General features: G+C 47.3%; 1 protein-coding gene across 3 annotated transcripts in view; it reads right to left on the reverse strand.

The window, feature by feature from the left end:
• Positions 1-5768: 5768 nt before the first annotated feature.
• LOC115125706 (striatin-like) overlaps positions 5769-17836 on the reverse strand; it is an 82709-nt gene continuing 70641 nt past the window's right edge. For all 3 annotated transcript variants that reach the window (XM_065002722.1, XM_065002721.1, XM_065002720.1), the window contains 8 exons: positions 11569-11705; positions 10474-10649; positions 10001-10170; positions 8875-9039; positions 8627-8767; positions 8161-8262; positions 7533-7619; positions 5769-7185 (listed from right to left, as the gene is read on the reverse strand). In XM_065002722.1, coding sequence (XP_064858794.1) covers positions 7016-7185; positions 7533-7619; positions 8161-8262; positions 8627-8767; positions 8875-9039; positions 10001-10170; positions 10474-10649; positions 11569-11705 — 1148 coding nt within the window. In that variant the 3' untranslated portion in view covers positions 5769-7015. The remainder of the gene's footprint in view (positions 7186-7532; positions 7620-8160; positions 8263-8626; positions 8768-8874; positions 9040-10000; positions 10171-10473; positions 10650-11568; positions 11706-17836) is intronic.

The raw sequence follows: 17836 nt of genomic DNA on the forward strand, positions 1-17836 counted from the left end.
AGGGACATGGTGTTATTATATAACACAGCCTTATAGGGACATGGTGTTATTATAGAAACATATCCTTATAGGGACATGGTGTTATTATGGGGACATGGTGTTGATATAGAAACATAGCCTTATAGGGACATGGTGTTATTATGGGGACATGGTGTTATTATAGAAACACAGCCTTATGGGGACATGGTGTTATTAAGGGAACATGGTGTTATTATAGAAACACAGCCTTATAGGGACATGGTGTTATTATAGGGACATGGTGTTATTAAGGGGACATTGTGTTATTATAGAAACACAGCCTTATAGGGACATGGTGTTATTATAGGGACATGGTGTTATTATGGGGACATGGTGTTATTATAGAAACATATCCTTATAGGGACATGGTGTTATTATGGGGACATGGTGTTGATATAGAAACATAGCCTTATAGGGACATTTACATTTACATTTAAGTCATTTAGCAGACGCTCTTATCCAGAGCGACTTACAAATTGGTGCATTCACCTTATGACATCCAGTGGAGCAGCCACTTTACAATAGTGCATCTAAATCTTTTAAGGGGGTGAGAAGGATTACTTTATCCTATTCCTAGGTATTCCTTAAAGAGGTGGGGTTTCAGGTGTCTCCGGAAGGTGGTGATTGACTCCGCTGTCCTGGCGTCGTGAGGGAGTTTGTTCCACCATTGGGGGGCCAGAGCAGCGAACAGTTTTGACTGGGCTGAGCGGGAACTGTACTTCCTCAGTGGTAGGGAGGCGAGCAGGCCAGAGGTGGATGAACGCAGTGCCCTTGTTTGGGTGTAGGGCCTGATCAGAGCCTGAGGAGGTACTGAGGTGCCGTTCCCCTCACAGCTCCGCAGGCAAGCACCATGGTCTTGTAGCGGATGTACACACACACACAGTCTTCAACTGGAAGCCAGTGGAGAGAGCGGAGGAGCGGGGTGACGTGAGAGAACTTGGGAAGGTTGAACACCAGACGGGCTGCGGCGTTCTGGATGAGTTGTAGGGGTTTAATGGCACAGGCAGGGAGCCCAGCCAACAGCGAGTTGCAGTAATCCAGACGGGAGATGACAAGTGCCTGGATTAGGACCTGCGCCGCTTCCTGTGTGAGGCAGGGTCGTACTCTGCGGATGTTGGAGAGCATGAACCTACAGGAACGGGCCACCGCCTGATGTTAGTTGAGAACGACAGGGTGTTGTCCAGGATCACGCCAAGGTTCTTAGCGCTCTGGGAGGAGGACACAGTGGAGTTGTCAACCGTGATGGCGAGATCATGGAACGGGCAGTCCTCCCCCGGGAGGAAGAGCAGCTCCGTCTTGCCGAGGTTCAGCTTGAGGTGGTGATCCGTCATCCACACTGATATGTCTGCCAGACATGCAGAGATGCAGTCGCCACCTGGTCATCAGAAGGGGGAAAGGAGAAGATTAATTGTGTGTCGTCTGCATAGCAATGATAGGAGAGACCATGTGAGGTTATGACAGAGCCAAGTGACTTGGTGTATAGCGAGAATAGGAGAGGGCCTAGAACAGAGCCCTGGGGACACCAGTGGTGAGAGCACGTGGTGAGGAGACGGATTCTCGCCACGCCACCTGGTAGGAGCGACCTGTCAGGTAGGACGCAATCAAGCGTGGGCATGCGCACGGAGATGCCCAACTCGGAGAGGGTGGAGAGGAGGGTCTGATGGTTCACAGTATGAAGGCAGCCGATAGGTCTAGAAGGATGAGAGCAGAGGAGAGAGAGTTAGCTTTAGCAGTGCGGAGCACTCCGTGATACAGAGAAGAGCAGTCTCAGTTGAATGACTAGTCTTGAAACCTGACTGATTTGGATCAAGAAGGTCATTCTGAGAGAGATAGCGGGAGAGCTGGCCAAGGACGGCACGTTCAAGAGTTTTGGAGAGAAAAGAAAGAAGGGATACTGGTCTGTAGTTGTTGACATCGGAGGGATCGAGTGTAGGTTTTTTCAGAAGGGGTGCAACACACACACGCTCTCTTGAAGACGGAAGGGAGGTAGCCAGCGGTCAGGGATGAGTTGATGAGCGAGGTGAGGTAAGGGAGAAGGTCTCCGGAAATGGTCTGGAGAAGAGAGGAGGGGATAGGGTCAAGCGGGCAGGTTGTTGGGCGGCTGCCGTCACAAGACAGATTTCATCTGAGAGAGAGGGAGAAAGAGGTCAGAGCACAGGGTAGGGCAGTGTGAGCAGAACACGGTGTCGTTTGACTTAGCAAACGAGGATCGGATGTCGTCGACCTTCTTTTCAAAATGTTGAACACAAGTCATCTGCAGAGAGGGAGGAGGGGGAGGGGGAGGAGGATTCAGGAGGGAGGAGAAGGTGGCAAAGAGCTTCCTAGGGTTAGAGGCAGATGCTTGGAATTTAGAGTGGTAGAAAGTGGCTTTAGCAGCAGCGACAGAAGAGGAAAATGTAGAGAGGAGGGAGTGAAAGGATGCCAGGTCCGCAGGGAGGCAGTTTTCCTCCATTTCCGCTCGGCTGCCCGGAGCCCTGTTCTGTGAGCTGCAATGAACGTCGAGCCACGGAGCGGGAGGGGAGGACCGAGCCGGCCTGGAGGATAGGGGACATAGAGAGTCAAAGGATGCAGAAAGGGAGGAGAGGAGGGTTGAGGAGGCAGAATCAGGAGATAGGTTGGAGAAGGTTTGAGCAGAGGGAAGAGATGATAAGATGGAAGAGGAGAGAGTAGCGGGGGAGAGAGAGCGAAGGTTGGGACGGCGCGATACCATCCGAGTAGGGGCAGTGTGGGAAGTGTTGGATGAGAGCGAGAGGGAAAAGGATACAAGGTAGTGGTCGGAGACTTGGAGGGGAGTTGCAATGAGGTTAGTGGAAGAACAGCATCTAGTAAAGATGAGGTCGAGCGTATTGCCTGCCTTGTGAGTAGGGGGGGAAGGTGAGAGGGAGAGGTCAAAAGTGGAAAGAAGGAGGCAGAGAGGAATGAGTCAAAGGTAGGCGTGGGGAGGTTAAAGTCGCCCAGAACTGTGAGAGGTGAGCCGTCCTCAGGAAAGGAGCTTATCAAGGCATCAAGCTCATTGATGAACTCTCCGAGGGAACCTGGAGGGCGATAAATGATAAGGATGTTAAGCTTGAAAGGGCTGGTAACTGTGACAGCATGGAATTCAAAGGAGGCGATAGACAGAGGGGAGAAAGAGAGAATGACCACTTGGGAGAGATGAGGATCCCGGTGCCACCACCGGAGTGCTGACCAGAAGCTCTCACATGGTGTTATTATGGGGACATGGTGTTGATATAGAAACATAGCCTTATGGGGACATGGTGTTATTATGGGGACATGGTGTTGATATAGAAACATAGCCTTATGGGGACATGGTGTTATTATGGGGACATGGTGTTGATATAGAAACATAGCCTTATGGGGACATGGAGTTGATATAGAAACATAGCGTTATAGGGACATGGAGTTGATATAGAAACATAGCCTTATGGGGACATGGTGTTATTATAGGGACATGGTGTTGATATAGAAACACAGCCTTATGGGGACATGGAGTTGATATAGAAACATAGCGTTATAGGGACATGGAGTTGATATAGAAACATAGCCTTATAGGGACATGGTGTTATTATAGAAACACAGCCTTATAGGGACATGGAGTTGATATGGGGACATGGTGTTATTATAGAAACATAGCCTTATAGGGACATGGTGTTATTATGGGGACATGGTGTTGATATAGAAACATAGCCTTATAGGGACATGGAGTTGATATGGGGACATGGTGTTATTATGGGGACATGGTGTTGATATAGAAACATAGCCTTATAGGGACATGGAGTTGATATGGGGACATGGTGTTGATATAGAAACATAGCCTTATGGGGACATGGTGTTATTATGGGGACATGGTGTTGATATAGAAACATAGCCTTATGGGGGCATGGTGTTGATATAGAAACATAGCCTTATAGGGACATGGTGTTATTATAGGGACATGGTATTATTATGGGGACATGGTGTTATTATAGGGACATGGTGTTGATATAGAAACACAGCCTTATGGGGACATGGTGTTATTATGGGGATATGGTGTTATTATAGGGACATGGTGTTGATATAGAAACACAGCCTTATGGGGACATGGTGTTATTATAGGGACATGGTATTATTATGGGGACATGGTGTTATTATAGGGACATGGTGTTGATATAGAAACACAGCCTTATGGGGACATGGTGTTATTATAGGGACATGGTATTATTATGGGGACATGGTGTTATTATAGGGACATGGTGTTGATATAGAAACACAGCCTTATGGGGACATGGTGTTATTATAGGGACATGGTATTATTATGGGGACATGGTGTTATTATAGGGACATGGTGTTGATATGAACACACACACAGGGCACTGCATGAAACACAGCCTTATGGGGACATGGTGTTATTATAGGGACATGGTATTATTATGGGGACATGGTGTTATTATAGGGACATGGTGTTATTATATGAGGATTGAATTAATAATAAGGCTGTTACGTTCACTGTGACGTCAAGGGCTGAATACTTCCCGAACGCACTGCATGTACACACACAGTCTGCACTGCATGAACACACAGTCTGCACTGCATGAACACACAGTCTGCACTGCATGAACACACACACAGTCTGCACTGCATGAACACACACAGTCTGCACTGCATGAACACACAGTCTGCACTGCATGAACACACACACAGTCTGCACTGCATGAACACACACACAGTCTGCACTGCATGTACACACAGTCTGCACTGCATGTACACACACAGTCTGCACTGCATGAACACACACAGTCTGCACTGCATGAACACACACAGTCTGCACTGCATGTACACACACAGTCTGCACTGCATGAACACACACAGTCTGCACTGCATGTACACACACACACCGTCTTCACTGCATGAACACACAGTCTGCACTGCATGACACACAGTCTGCACTGCATGAACACACAGTCTGCACTGCATGAACACACAGTCTGCACTGCATGCACACACAGTCTGCACTGCATGGACACACAGTCTGCACTGCATGAACACACACAGTCTGCACTGCATGAACACACACACAGTCTGCACTGCATGTACACAACACACAGTCTGCACTGCATGTACACACAGTCTGCACTGCATGAACACACACACAGTCTGCACTGCATGAACACACACACAGTCTGCACTGCATGAACACACACACAGTCTGCACTGCATGAACACACACACAGTCTGCACTGCATGAACACACACACAGTCTGCACTGCATGAACACACAGTCTGCACTGCATGAACACACACACAGTCTGCACTGCATGAACACACACACAGTCTGCACTGCATGAACACACACACAGTCTGCACTGCATGAACACACACACAGTCTGCACTGCATGAACACACACAGTCTGCACTGCATGAACACACACACAGTCTGCACTGCATGTACACACACACAGTCTGCACTGCATGAACACACACACAGTCTGCACTGCATGAACACACACACAGTCTGCACTGCATGAACACACAGTCTGCACTGCATGAACACACAGTCTGCACTGCATGAACACACAGTCTGCACTGCATGAACACACAGTCTGCACTGCATGTTACTGCAGACTGAACCTGAGCCTGGTCCCAGATCTGTTTATGCTGCCTTACCAACTCCTATATAGTCAATAGCAAAACTGCACCAAGATCTGGGGACAAGGCTCATTTCCACTCATGCTATTTATCAAAAATTAACACTCAAACATCAACACAGTAAGTTAAGACTTAATATAGATTTATTATAGGTATTTGCAATTTTACACCCAATGTTTTGTAAAAACGGACACCATCGTGAAAACCTTTCCTCATTAACTCCACCTCCCTCAAAAAAACAGTTCTGTAAAATAACTTCTGTTTCAAGACCTTTTTAAAGCAAAGGCACATTTGTCAATAAGTGTTCTTAAAAGGAAAGCAGAGAGAGAGAAAGGCTGGCTGGAGGCAGGCAGGCAGAGCAGAAGCAGAAAAGAATAGTGAGATGCCACAGCCAGTCTTCAGTAAGTACCACACCTCTCCATCACAACACAACTCTGAACATGACTTGGAGGAGAAGGAGAGGAGGGACCAGGGAGCAGACAGGGGTCTAAATGGGAGAAGCCTGAGCCTAGAGATTGGGGAAAGGAGAGGCCCGGGGTTCTGGGGAAAGGAGAGGCCCGGGGTTCTGGGGAAAGGAGAGGCCCGGGGTTCTGGGGAAAGGAGAGGCCCGGGGTTCTGGGGAAAGGAGAGGCCCGGGGTTCTGGGGAAAGGAGAGGCCCGGGGTTCTGGGGAAAGGAGAGGCCCGGGGTTCTGGGGAAAGGAGAGGCCCGGGGTTCTGGGGTAAGGAGAGACCTGGGGTTCTGGGGAAATGAGAGGCCCGGGGTTCTGGGGAAATGAGAGGCCCGGGGTTCTGGGGAAAGGAGAGGCCCGGGTTTCTGGGGAAAGGAGAGGCCCGGGGTTCTGGTTAAATGAGAGGCCTGGGGTTCTGGTTAATGGGCTTGTTGACATGGGGAGGGGGTAGGGTTAGGGGGTTAGGGCATGGTGCTCCACTTCTCCAGTGAGTCTACACTATAAAACACCTGTCAGTCTATCTTCAACCCCTCGCTAGCTGCAGACAGACCATAAGATTAGTCTGAACCATAGTCAGTCTTTGTGGGTGTTCATTGGATGCAGGTTGAGGAGGAGGGTCTCTGTGGCCGGTCACACCCAGGGGCCTGCCTGGATTATAGAGGGAGGAGGAAGCCTTGTGCCCAATAGCAGTTCTCCTAACAGACCTCCCAGTCAACCACATCCCTGACCCTCTCCCTCTGGAGGAGGGCCTAGTCTAGGGCTTAGTAGAGGCTATTGGCTGCACCATCCACCAGTCAAAACAGGGAACCAGTAGCGTGAGAGGGGATATGTGTGAGATGAAGTCTGCGTAGCACCCCACACGCCCACATCTATTGGTCCCTGGAGCTGGGAAGCTGTGTCAGTGGACTGTGATTGGTCCTCGTCATACGAACACCTTGGCAAGAGCGTCTGCCCCGGCGGAGGCGATGTAGGCCTTAGAGGGGTGGAAGGCCACGTCATGGATAGACTCATCATTCTTCTTCCTGTGAGCTGTAAACTCCTGGATACACGTCTTAGTCTCCAGGTTCCACAGACGAATAGAACAGTCATGACCTGAGGGAGGAGAGGAGAAAGGGATTAGGGAGGGGAAAATGATCAAAGAGGAGGAGAGCAGGAAGAAGTTAGAGGAAAGTGAACAGGAGATGGGCGACAAGGCAGTTCATATAAAGTGTACAGCTCTGGTGTCCCCCAGGGCTCAGGTCTAGACCCTCTCCTGTTCTGGTGTCCCCCAGGGCTCAGTTCAGGGCCCTCTCCTGTTTTATAAAGTGTACAGCTCTGGTGTCCCCCAGGGCTCAGGTCTAGGCCCTCTCCTGTCTGTCATATCATCACATGCAGAATGACAAGGTATATATCTAGCTGAGTATGTTAGAAATCATTGTTATGGAGAGTTAGCTACTTACTGCCAGACATCAGATAGAGACCATTGGGGTCGACAGCTAAACTGGTAACAGCATCCAGGTGTGCCACCATCGAGTGGACCAGCTTTCCTGAAGAGTTCAAATGGACAACATTTGTTAATTGAATGTTTCTGCTTTCTGTGTGAAGGCTAAGCTCTCTGTGTGAAGGTTAAGCTCTGTGTGAAGGTTAAGCTTTCTGTGTGAAGGTTAAGCTTTCTGTGTGAAGGTTAAGCTCTCTGTGTGAAGGTTAAGCTCTCTGTGTGAAGGTTAAGCTTTCTGTGTGAATGTTTCTGCTTTCTGTGTGAAGGCTAAGCTCTCTGTGTGAAGGCTAAGCTCTCTGTGTGAAGGCTAAGCTTTCTGTGTGAAGGCTAAGCTCTCTGTGTGAAGGTTAAGCTCTCTGTGAGAGCTGTAATTAAAATGTGAATTCATTCCGCTTTTAAAAACATCTATAAAATAAACTGCCATGAGAAACCAAACGGTCAGGTCGAGGTAAAAACCTGGAGGACCGCGAGATTCCACATAGTTTCAGATTGACGGAGGACCATGAAGACATTTAGTTCTGTGAGGAAGACACTGTTGGAGTGAAAAACTCATAGAAAGTTTATATGTAGACCAGCAAAATGGCTGTTACCCGTGTTATTGTCGTAGAACTTGATGTGTTTGTCCTCCTCAGCGGTGATGGTGATGGGGAGGGTGGGGTGACTCAGCACCTTGTTGATCTGACAGGGGGTACCTGGGGAGAGGAGAGAGAGCTTGTTAGGTCATATCTGGCTCCAAGGACCATGTACATGAATAATATACCAAGGCTTCCAAAACTGGCTTCGAATAGCTTCCTTTACTTTTTAACAAAAAGGTCTGGAGGCTTCCCTCCCTCCCTCCTCCCTCCCCCTTCCCTCCCTCCCCCCCTCCCTCCCTCCCTCCCTCTCCCAGACCACGTCCACTCCCTCCCCCTCCCCTCCCTCCCTCCCTCCCTCCAGACCTACCCGTCTCCGCAGCAGACTCCAGGCTGAGCACCAGTTGCTGTGTCTCCATGTTGAACAGGCCGACCTGATCATCCCTCCCTCCCTCCCTCCTTCCCTCCCTCCCTCCAGACCTACCTGTCTTCGCAGCAGACTCCAGGCTGAGCACCAGTTGCTGTGTCTCCATGTTGAACAGGCCGACCTGACCGCTGGTGAACGATGTCACCATGTGGGCGGGGTCACTGCAGACCACGTCCACTGACGAGGGCACGCCAAACTCTGAAGCAGCGAACCATAGTTGTTGATTTCACCACAGAATTTGAATATGATAAACATACAACACAAATGAATCAGCGTAGGATTCTGTTGACATGAATGAGGAGTACCTTTAGTGTGGAAGGTGACCAGGGCAGGCTTGGTATCGGAGGCGTCCCATAGTTTGACGGTGCCGTCTCCAGAGCAAGACAGGAGTCTCTGATGAACACCACTGTACACCAGACCCCACACAGAGTCAGTATGACCACACAGCGCCCCACGCAGGACAGACGGCTCTATTACACACAGGGAGGAGGACAGGTTACACACAGGGAGGAGGACAGGTTACAGACAGACAGACAGACAGACAGACAGATGGAAAAACAGGGAGAGCGAGAGAGGGGGCAGTGTGAACAGACAGACACAGACAGACAAACACACACAGACAGAGACACAGACAGACAGAGACAGACAGACAGCCAGAGCACAGCTAGAGAGAACAGAGAGAGAGAGAACAGAGAGAGAGAGAGAGAGATAACAGAGAGAGAGATACCAGAAAGAGAGAGAGAGAGAACAGAGAGAGAGAGAGAGCAGAGAGAGAGAACAGAGAGAGAGAGAGAGAGAGAGACAGAGAGAGAGAGAGAGAGAGAGAGAGAGAGAGAGAGAGAGAGAGCAGAGAGAACAGAGAGCAGAGAGAGAGAGAGAGAGAGAGAGACAGGGAGAGAGAGAGAGAGAGAGAGAGAGCAGAGAGAACAGAGAGAGAGAGACAGAGAGAGAGAATAAGACAGAACAGAGAGAGAGAGAGAGAGAACAGAGAGAACAGAGAGAACAGAGAGAGAGAGAGAGAGAGAATAAGACAGAACACAGAGAGAGAGAGAGAGAGAGAGAGAGAGAGAACAGAGAGAACAGAGAGAGAGAGAGAGAGAGCAGAGAGAAGCAGAGAGAACAGAGAGAACAGAGAGAACAGAGAGGAGAGAGAGAACAGAGAGAGAGAGAACAGAGAGAGAGAGAGAGAGAGAGAGAGAGAGAGAGCAGAGAGAACAGAGAGGGAGAGAGAACAGAGAGGGAGAGAGAACAGAGAGGGAGAGAGAACAGAGAGAGAGAGAACAGAGAGGCAGAGAGAACAGAGAGAGAGAGGCAGAGAGAACAGAGAGAGAGAGAACAGAGAGAGAGAGAGAACAGAGAGGGAGAGAGAACAGAGAGGGAGAGAGAACAGAGAGAGAGAGAGAACAGACACAGCCAGCCCTCTGTTCTTACCGTATGAATCGTATGGGTCTAGGTTAGGGTTCGGTGTGTTCCAGCTCTGAATGGTGCCGTCCAGCCCTCCACTGAAACACTGCTCTCCTGTACTGCTCATCACAACACACAGCACTGCACCCTGGTGGGCCCTGAACGTGTGCATGGGTTCCACATCTACAGAGGCATTCCTGGAGATAGAGACTTAAACAATTTCTACACAATATAGACTGTATAAAAGGTAACATAGATGTCTTGTGAGAGACATTGGTCTCACCAAGTTTGGAGTCAATTCCTTTACCATTCAGTAAATTCAGGAAGGAAACTGAAATTCCGACTCTCCCCTGGTGAGAGCAATGTCTCAATGTCTTTAGTGAAGTAGACACAGGAGGGTTAACATTATAGTACTATTAGACAGGGAGGTTATCATTATAGTACTATTAGACAGGGAGGTTAACATTATAGTACTATTAGACAGGTAGGTTCAGTCTTACTTCTTGGTGGGGGAAGTCTTCTGCAGGTTCCACATCTTCAGCGTGTGGTCCTCTGAGGCGGTGACCAGAACCGCTTCTACGGGGTGGAACGCCAGACCTCGGATCCCGTCAAAGTGGCTCCGTAGGGTAAACTTAGGGTTCCATGTCCTCCTCAGGGCATCCTTGTTGTTGGACATCTGAGGGGAAACACCATGGATTATGGGTAGATAAAGTCTAAGTAAACTGCAATCCTTTGCATCCCCAAGGACAGCAGCAGAGCTGTAGTACTGTACACCCCCCAGGACAGCAGCAGGGCTGTAGTACTGTACATCCCCCAGGACAGCAGCAGGGCTGTAGTACTGTACACCCCCCAGGACAGCAGCAGGGCTGTAGTACTGTACATCCCCCAGGACAGCAGCAGGGCTGTAGTACTGTACATCCCCCAGGACAGCAACAGGGCTGTAGTACTGTACATCCCCCAGGACAGCAACAGGGCTGTAGTACTGTACAGGACAGCCCCACCAGGACAGCAAGCAGGGCTGTAGTACTGTACATCCCCCAGGACAGCAGCAGGGCTGTAGTACTGTACATCCCCCAGGACAGCAGCAGGGCTGTAGTACTGTACATCCCCCAGGACAGCAACAGGGCTGTAGTACTGTACATCCCCCAGGACAGCAGCAGGGCTGTAGTACTGTACATCCCCCAGGACAGCAGCAGGGCTGTAGTACTGTACATCCCCCAGGACAGCAGCAGGGCTGTAGTACTGTACATCCCCCAGGACAGCAACAGGGCTGTAGTACTGTACATCCCCCAGGACAGCAGCAGGGCTGTAGTACTGTACATCCCCCAGGACAGCAGCAGTACTATGAGAGCACTATAATACTAACCCTAACCTGAAAGCATATTCATTGAGGAAGGTATTGAGTGGACAGACATCGGTAATGTAAAGCACACAGATCATGTTCTTGGCTAGTGGAGAGTGCAGATTGTATTCCGGGTACCTAAGAGATTCGACTCATGTCGTAGGCCAGACTAACAGCCTCATTAGCTATGCTGAATCCAGCCAGTTCTCCCTCTGCAGTCTTCCTCCTCCCATAGAGGTATATGGATACTTACATCATAGGCCAGACTATCAGCCTCATTAGATACAGTAAGACCAGCCAGCTCTCCCAGGCCCAGTTCAGCCTCCATGTTCACACCAGGACCCAGGATAAAGGCCTTCCCAGAGGAAGGAGGGACCGTCAACACCTCCACTGGAAGAGAAACAGAGACAGTCAATTAATCAATCACCTGCAGGACACTTAAGATGTTAACACTGAGCAAATACATGGTACCATCTAACAGCCCTAGCCCTGGGTCCAACACCTAGTTGAGACTAGTGGTCCAACACCTAGTTTAGACTAGTCCTGGGTCCAACACCTAGTTTAGACTAGTCCTGGGTCCAACACCTAGTTTAGACTAGTCCTGGGTCCAACACCTAGTTTAGACTAGTGGTCCAACACCTAGTTTAGACTAGTCCTGGGTCCAACACCTAGTTTAGACTAGTCCTGGGTCCAACACCTAGTTTAGACTAGTCCTGGGTCCAATACCTAGTTTAGACTAGCCCTGGGTAGACTAGTGGTCCAACAAAGGCAAGGGCAGAGGAGCAGTACCTTTGTCAAAATTCAAGATGTGCACTGGGCAAATTTGTGACCTGTTTCAGGAAACTAGGCGTATGTCGCGGGTCCACTACAGGAGAGACGTTGGAAGGCAGAAATGTCTTCTGGAACATGTGAACTTTCATGTGCCTTAACCTCTTCAGTCGACCCTCTACTTTTTTGAACATTTTGTTAAAAATCGCCCTGCTACTCATGCCAGGAATATAGTACGTTCATATGGTTAGAATGTGTGTATAGGAAACCCTCGGACGTTTTTAAAACTGGTTAAATCACGACTGTGGCTATTACATAACGTGCGTTACATCGGAAAGCGCAGGAAAACCTGATCACAGAAAATGGAAATAAATATCCTTGCGCCACTACCGCAATTGTTAACAGTGAGCCGAATTAGATAAGACCGAGCATTCAACTCCCACAGCATCCCCATGTAGTCGAGTATCTTGTGAATTTAATCCTCTTTGATTCTTGGTTGAACCGAAAGAGGGGCACGACGTACCTCCGGTCTCCGCCCAGATCATTCCGGAAGAGCTCTTTCCTGAAATTTTTTCCAAGACGACAGCTAATGATATGTACATCGCCTACGGATGATTTTTATCGCTTATTAACGTTTACTCATACCTAAAGTAGCATTACAAACGTATTTCGAAGTGTTTTGTGAAAGTTTATCGTCTACTTTTTGAATTTTAAAAAATGACGTTACGTTTTGAAAACGCTGTTTTTTTCGTTTATCACACAGTCTACATATAACGATATCTTGGCTTTATATGGCCCGATTTAATCGAAATAAAGACCCAATAGTGTTTATGGGACATCTAGGAGTGCCAACAAAGAAGATGGTGAAAGGTAATGACTGTTTTCTATTTTATTGTGCGGTTTGTGTAACGCCGAAATGCTAATTATTTTGTTTACGTCCCCTGCTGTGCTTTTCTGTTGTAGTGTATTGGTGCATGCTATCAGATAATAGCTTAATAGCCGAATAGCATTTTAAAAATCTGACTTGTTGCCTGGATTCACAACGAGTGTAGCTTTAATTTGATACCCTGCATGTGTATTTTAATGAACTTTTGAGTTTTAACTAATACTATTAGCATTTAGCGTAGCGCATTTGCATTTCCAGAGCTCTAGTTGGGACGCAAGCGTCCCAGGTAGAGGTAAGAGGTTAATAACAACCGTCTATGCCGTCTGTAAATACGAATACAATGGTTAAATAAGGAGCCTAGTTGGTTTAGCCACAGAAAAATACAGCTGCTTTCTCACTAGCCATGATTGGCTGAGATAATGAGTGGGCTGGACATGCCAAGTGATGATGATGGTCTCCGGATTACATCTTCAAACTAAGGGCAACAATGGCAACAGGAGACGCGTCGATCCTTGAATGATGTATAAGGGTAAGATAGTCTAGCGAGCTATATTTTCAGATATTACATGTTTCTAATTTTGACAGAAAGAGACATTTGCTTGGCTAGCTATAGCCTAATGTTAGCTAGTGTCATGACGCTAGCCCTTACAGTGAATTGGCTAGCAGAGATGTTTAACAACCCCCCCACATCCTGTTAGGAGGGGAGGGGGGGCAGTTTTACATCTTAACCCCACGTCATAAATTCCGTAAAGAGACTCTCCCTGGCCACGCAGTATGGAAAGAGATTTTCACAGTAAGACAAAGAGATTCTCCCGCCCAATTCTACTCCATTCCCAGAATTTGAGAACTGAAAAAATATTCCTATTTTGGAGAATGTGTAAACGGTCGGTGGTGGAGAAGCCATGACCCGGTCCATTTCGTTTCATGTTTTGTGACCTCATGAAAGACAACACAGCCACATTACCCTAACTCTGTTTATACAGGTGGCTCAGTTATGAGGTTTGCATCTAATTTGTTTGGTTTGCATTTAATGAGTAAAGATGAAACTATTTGCGAAATTATGTAATGTGATGTTAACCTTCTAAACGAGAGAATCGTAAAATATGCTCACTCGGTGGCCACGCCCACGTGAATACGCATTGGTTGGAAATGATGAACCAACCCCGTTTCTACATTTTTACAAGAGCCCCGTTGACCCAATTCATGTCAGACTAAGCCAACCCCAGCGTGAGATGAACCTCTCAGACGACTCCCCAGCGTGAGCTGTGGTGGCGAATAGTTGAATAGCCACTCTACGTAACGAAAAGCCACTCAAGTGCTCACGTTTAAAAGGGCTAATTCTAATATCAACCACACAGGCCAGGAAACGTGGGAGCCAAGGGGTCTGAATACTTTCTGAATGCACCGTATAACGAGAGAGAGAAAGGGACAGAGAGAGAGCGCTACATGTGAAATGGTATCAACTCTGAACTAACTGATGACTCAAGAAGAAGTGAGTCCTAGATGACAGCCTAACAGACTGCAGCTGGAAAGGTAGTAAATCTAGTACGACAACACTGCCATACATGGACGACTCTCCAGAGTGAGATGAACCTCTCAGACGAATCTCCAGTGAGATGAACCTCTCAGACGAATCTCCAGTGAGATGAACCTCTCAGACGACTCTCCAGAGTGAGATGAACCTCTCAGACGACTCTCCAGAGTGAGATGAACCTCTCAGACGAATCTCCAGTGAGATGAACCTCAGACGACTCTCCAGAGTGAGATGAAACTCTCAGACGAATTTCCAGAGTGAGATGAACCTCTCAGACCACCCGGAACACTCCACAAAGGACAGGACAAACTCGAGCCTCACATCACCAGCTTCAGGTAAATACTATGCATTGCTTTTCCGAATGAGCGATCGTTAGTGGCATATGTATTTATTTGAGAATAGCTTCCCAGGTCCAATAGAGACCCATGTTCCTTAGTCTTCCTTCCCGAAACCCCCGTCTCTTCTCTCTGAATCTATCGTGTTATAGCTGTAAAGAATTGCTATTTCTTATGCAAGTGACCAGCCTACTGCTAAATACATGGCTACAACTCACAGTAAAGCCTGTGGGGTCCCCTACAGGATAGCTCCCACATTACACACATAATCTCCCTTTTAACCAAACACTGTGCCCGAAGAGGATTCTACGATGACGGACAGACAACTGAGCCAATGGCGGAAGACTACAGACTACACACAGCTGAACCAATCCGGAGATCCGATCTTCTGGAGTCAACCTACTTTCTGTGCCGTATATTAGGGCTGTACTGATTGTTGGCGGCCTCTTTTCCTGCTGTTCTGTGCGAGCGAACGGGAGAGCCGTAATTACGCTGTACTAGATATCTTCACTCTGAATAAACTGTCACTTGTCATAAAATTTACCACTTTGTCTGAATCGATCCTTGACTAGCTCACCCATCTACATATTTAATTACTAACATAGCCCAAATGTTTTTGTTGAGTCCACTAGGGACGGTATTTATTGTATAATGTTATGTATTGTATATTCTGTAATTGTTAAGTTAGTTAGGAAATAAATCATTGAGCCAATTGGTGTATAGCTGATTTATAGTAAAGGCTGGGTTCGTGCAGATAACCAACAATTTCTGACGTTCAGATGAGACTGAAGATAAAAAATATAAAAAATAATTAATGAATTAATAGAAGACTAATTGATCAGATATTAAAATATCTGAAAAGTTATATTATAAGTTATATATTAAGAAAATTATAACTATGTAATCTGAACATTTTCCTTGGTGCCCTGACTTCCTAGTTAATTACATGATTAGTTTCATCACGTAATAATAATCACAGAGATGATAATACTAACAGAGATAATGATACTAAAGACAAGACACTAGCTAAGATTCATGCAGGGCAGTAACATAATGAGTTGTGATTATGGTTCATTGTTTGCCTAGCAAGCTGGCTGGCTCGCTAGCTAACATTGCGTGTATGACCTTATTATTCGTATTGCAGAGTCATTTGCTTAGCTAATTATAGCCTGATGTTAGCTAGCTGACATTGAACCTGGTTGGTTAGCTACCTGCAGATTCTTGCAGGGTAGTAACGTCATGAGTTGTGATTATGGTTCATTGTTTACCTAGCTAGCTAGCTACATGTCTTAACAAAAGACTCCACCATGCAAGTAACCATTACGGGTGAGTTCATAAATTCAGTCTGGCCATCTACTCCGATTTCAGAGCACTCTCTTCTGAGTATGCCAGAGAGAGCAGAATAACTGCTGATTTTAAAAACACCCGTTGAATATGGCCGGTGTCAGTAAACGTCAGTAAACTGATCAGCCAGAGCATCCAACGCAAAACGCTCTGAACTTGGAATGGACAATCTGACAGCACGGTTACAGTCACCAACACTCTAGATAACATAACAGCCTAACCAGCTCTACTAGGGCGAGTAATGTTCAGTGAGCTGTTCTCTCTCTCTTAGATGTCTGGAAGTAGCTGGCAAGTTAGTACAGAACGGTTGGATCAACCCTTAAAGAGATGGGTGGGGCTAAGGCTTAACTTCTTGGATATAGGGGGCGCTATTTTAATTTTTGGATGAAAAATGTTCCCGTTTTAATCACGAAATCACGTGAAGATGCTCGACTATGCATATAATTGACAGCTTTGGAAAGAAAACACTCTGACGTTTCCAAAACTGCAAAGATATTGTCTGTGAGTGCCACAGAACTGATGTTACAGGCGAAACCCAGATAAAGATCCAAACAGGAAGTGCCGCATTTTTTTAAACAGCCTCATGCCAATTACTCCTTATATGGCTGTGAAGCAGCTAGGAGTCAGCTTACGTTTTCCACGTTTTCCCAAGGTGTCTGCAGCATTGTGACGTCTTTTTAGGCATTTCCATTGGAGAATGGCTCTAAGAGACCATATAGGGCGAGTGGACGCATGGTGTCTCCCGGAGAAAACGTTGCGTAAAATACTGAGCATTATGCCATGCTAAACGAGTGAAAGCATCTGAAATTCTTCAAAGGTAAATTATTTAATTTGGGTGCGTTTCTTATTTTTTTGTGAAAAGGTTGCCTGCTGCCAGCACAGCCTAGCATAGCATTATGCCATGCTAAACTTACACAAATGCTTGTCTAGTGTTGGCTGTAACGCATATATTGAAAATCTGAGATGACCGTGTTGTTAACAAAAGGCTAAGCTTGTGTTTCAATATATTTATTTCATTTCATTTGCGATTTTCATGAATAGGAAACGTTGCGTTATGGTAATGCGCTTGTGGCTATGATTACGCTCCCGGGAGCATCGCTCGTCGCTAGAGGTTAAGAGGGTGTGAACCACACAGAGGAGCTCTCCAGGAGGAGGACCAAAACATTCAAGGGCCATTTTCTCAAAAGTGTTTATCAACAAGTTTATCAACTTTCAAAGCAGAATGACTTTCCCATTGCTCCTCAAATACATTGTATAATATAAAATGTTCTAGCTCTGAGTCTCTACTTTTATCCAAAAAACACCATTTCAAATTTTGCTACATAAGACCGATGTGAGCCGGTCACATATGGTAGTACAGGGACAGGGACAGAGACAGGGACAGAGACAGGGACAGAGACAGAGACAGAGACAGGGACAGAGACAGGGTCAGAGACAGGGTCAGAGACAGGGACAGAGACAGAGACAGAGACAGGGACAGAGACAGGGACAGAGACAGGGACAGAGACAGAGACAGGGACAGGGACAGGGACAGAGACAGGGACAGAGACAGGGACAGAGACAGGGTCAGAGACAGGGACAGGGACAGGGACAGAGACAGGGACAGAGACAGGGACAGGGACAGAGACAGGGACAGAGACAGGGTCAGAGACAG

The sequence above is a fragment of the Oncorhynchus nerka genome, linkage group LG16, assembly GCF_034236695.1.
Source record: "Oncorhynchus nerka isolate Pitt River linkage group LG16, Oner_Uvic_2.0, whole genome shotgun sequence".
Lineage (NCBI taxonomy): Eukaryota > Metazoa > Chordata > Actinopteri > Salmoniformes > Salmonidae > Oncorhynchus > Oncorhynchus nerka.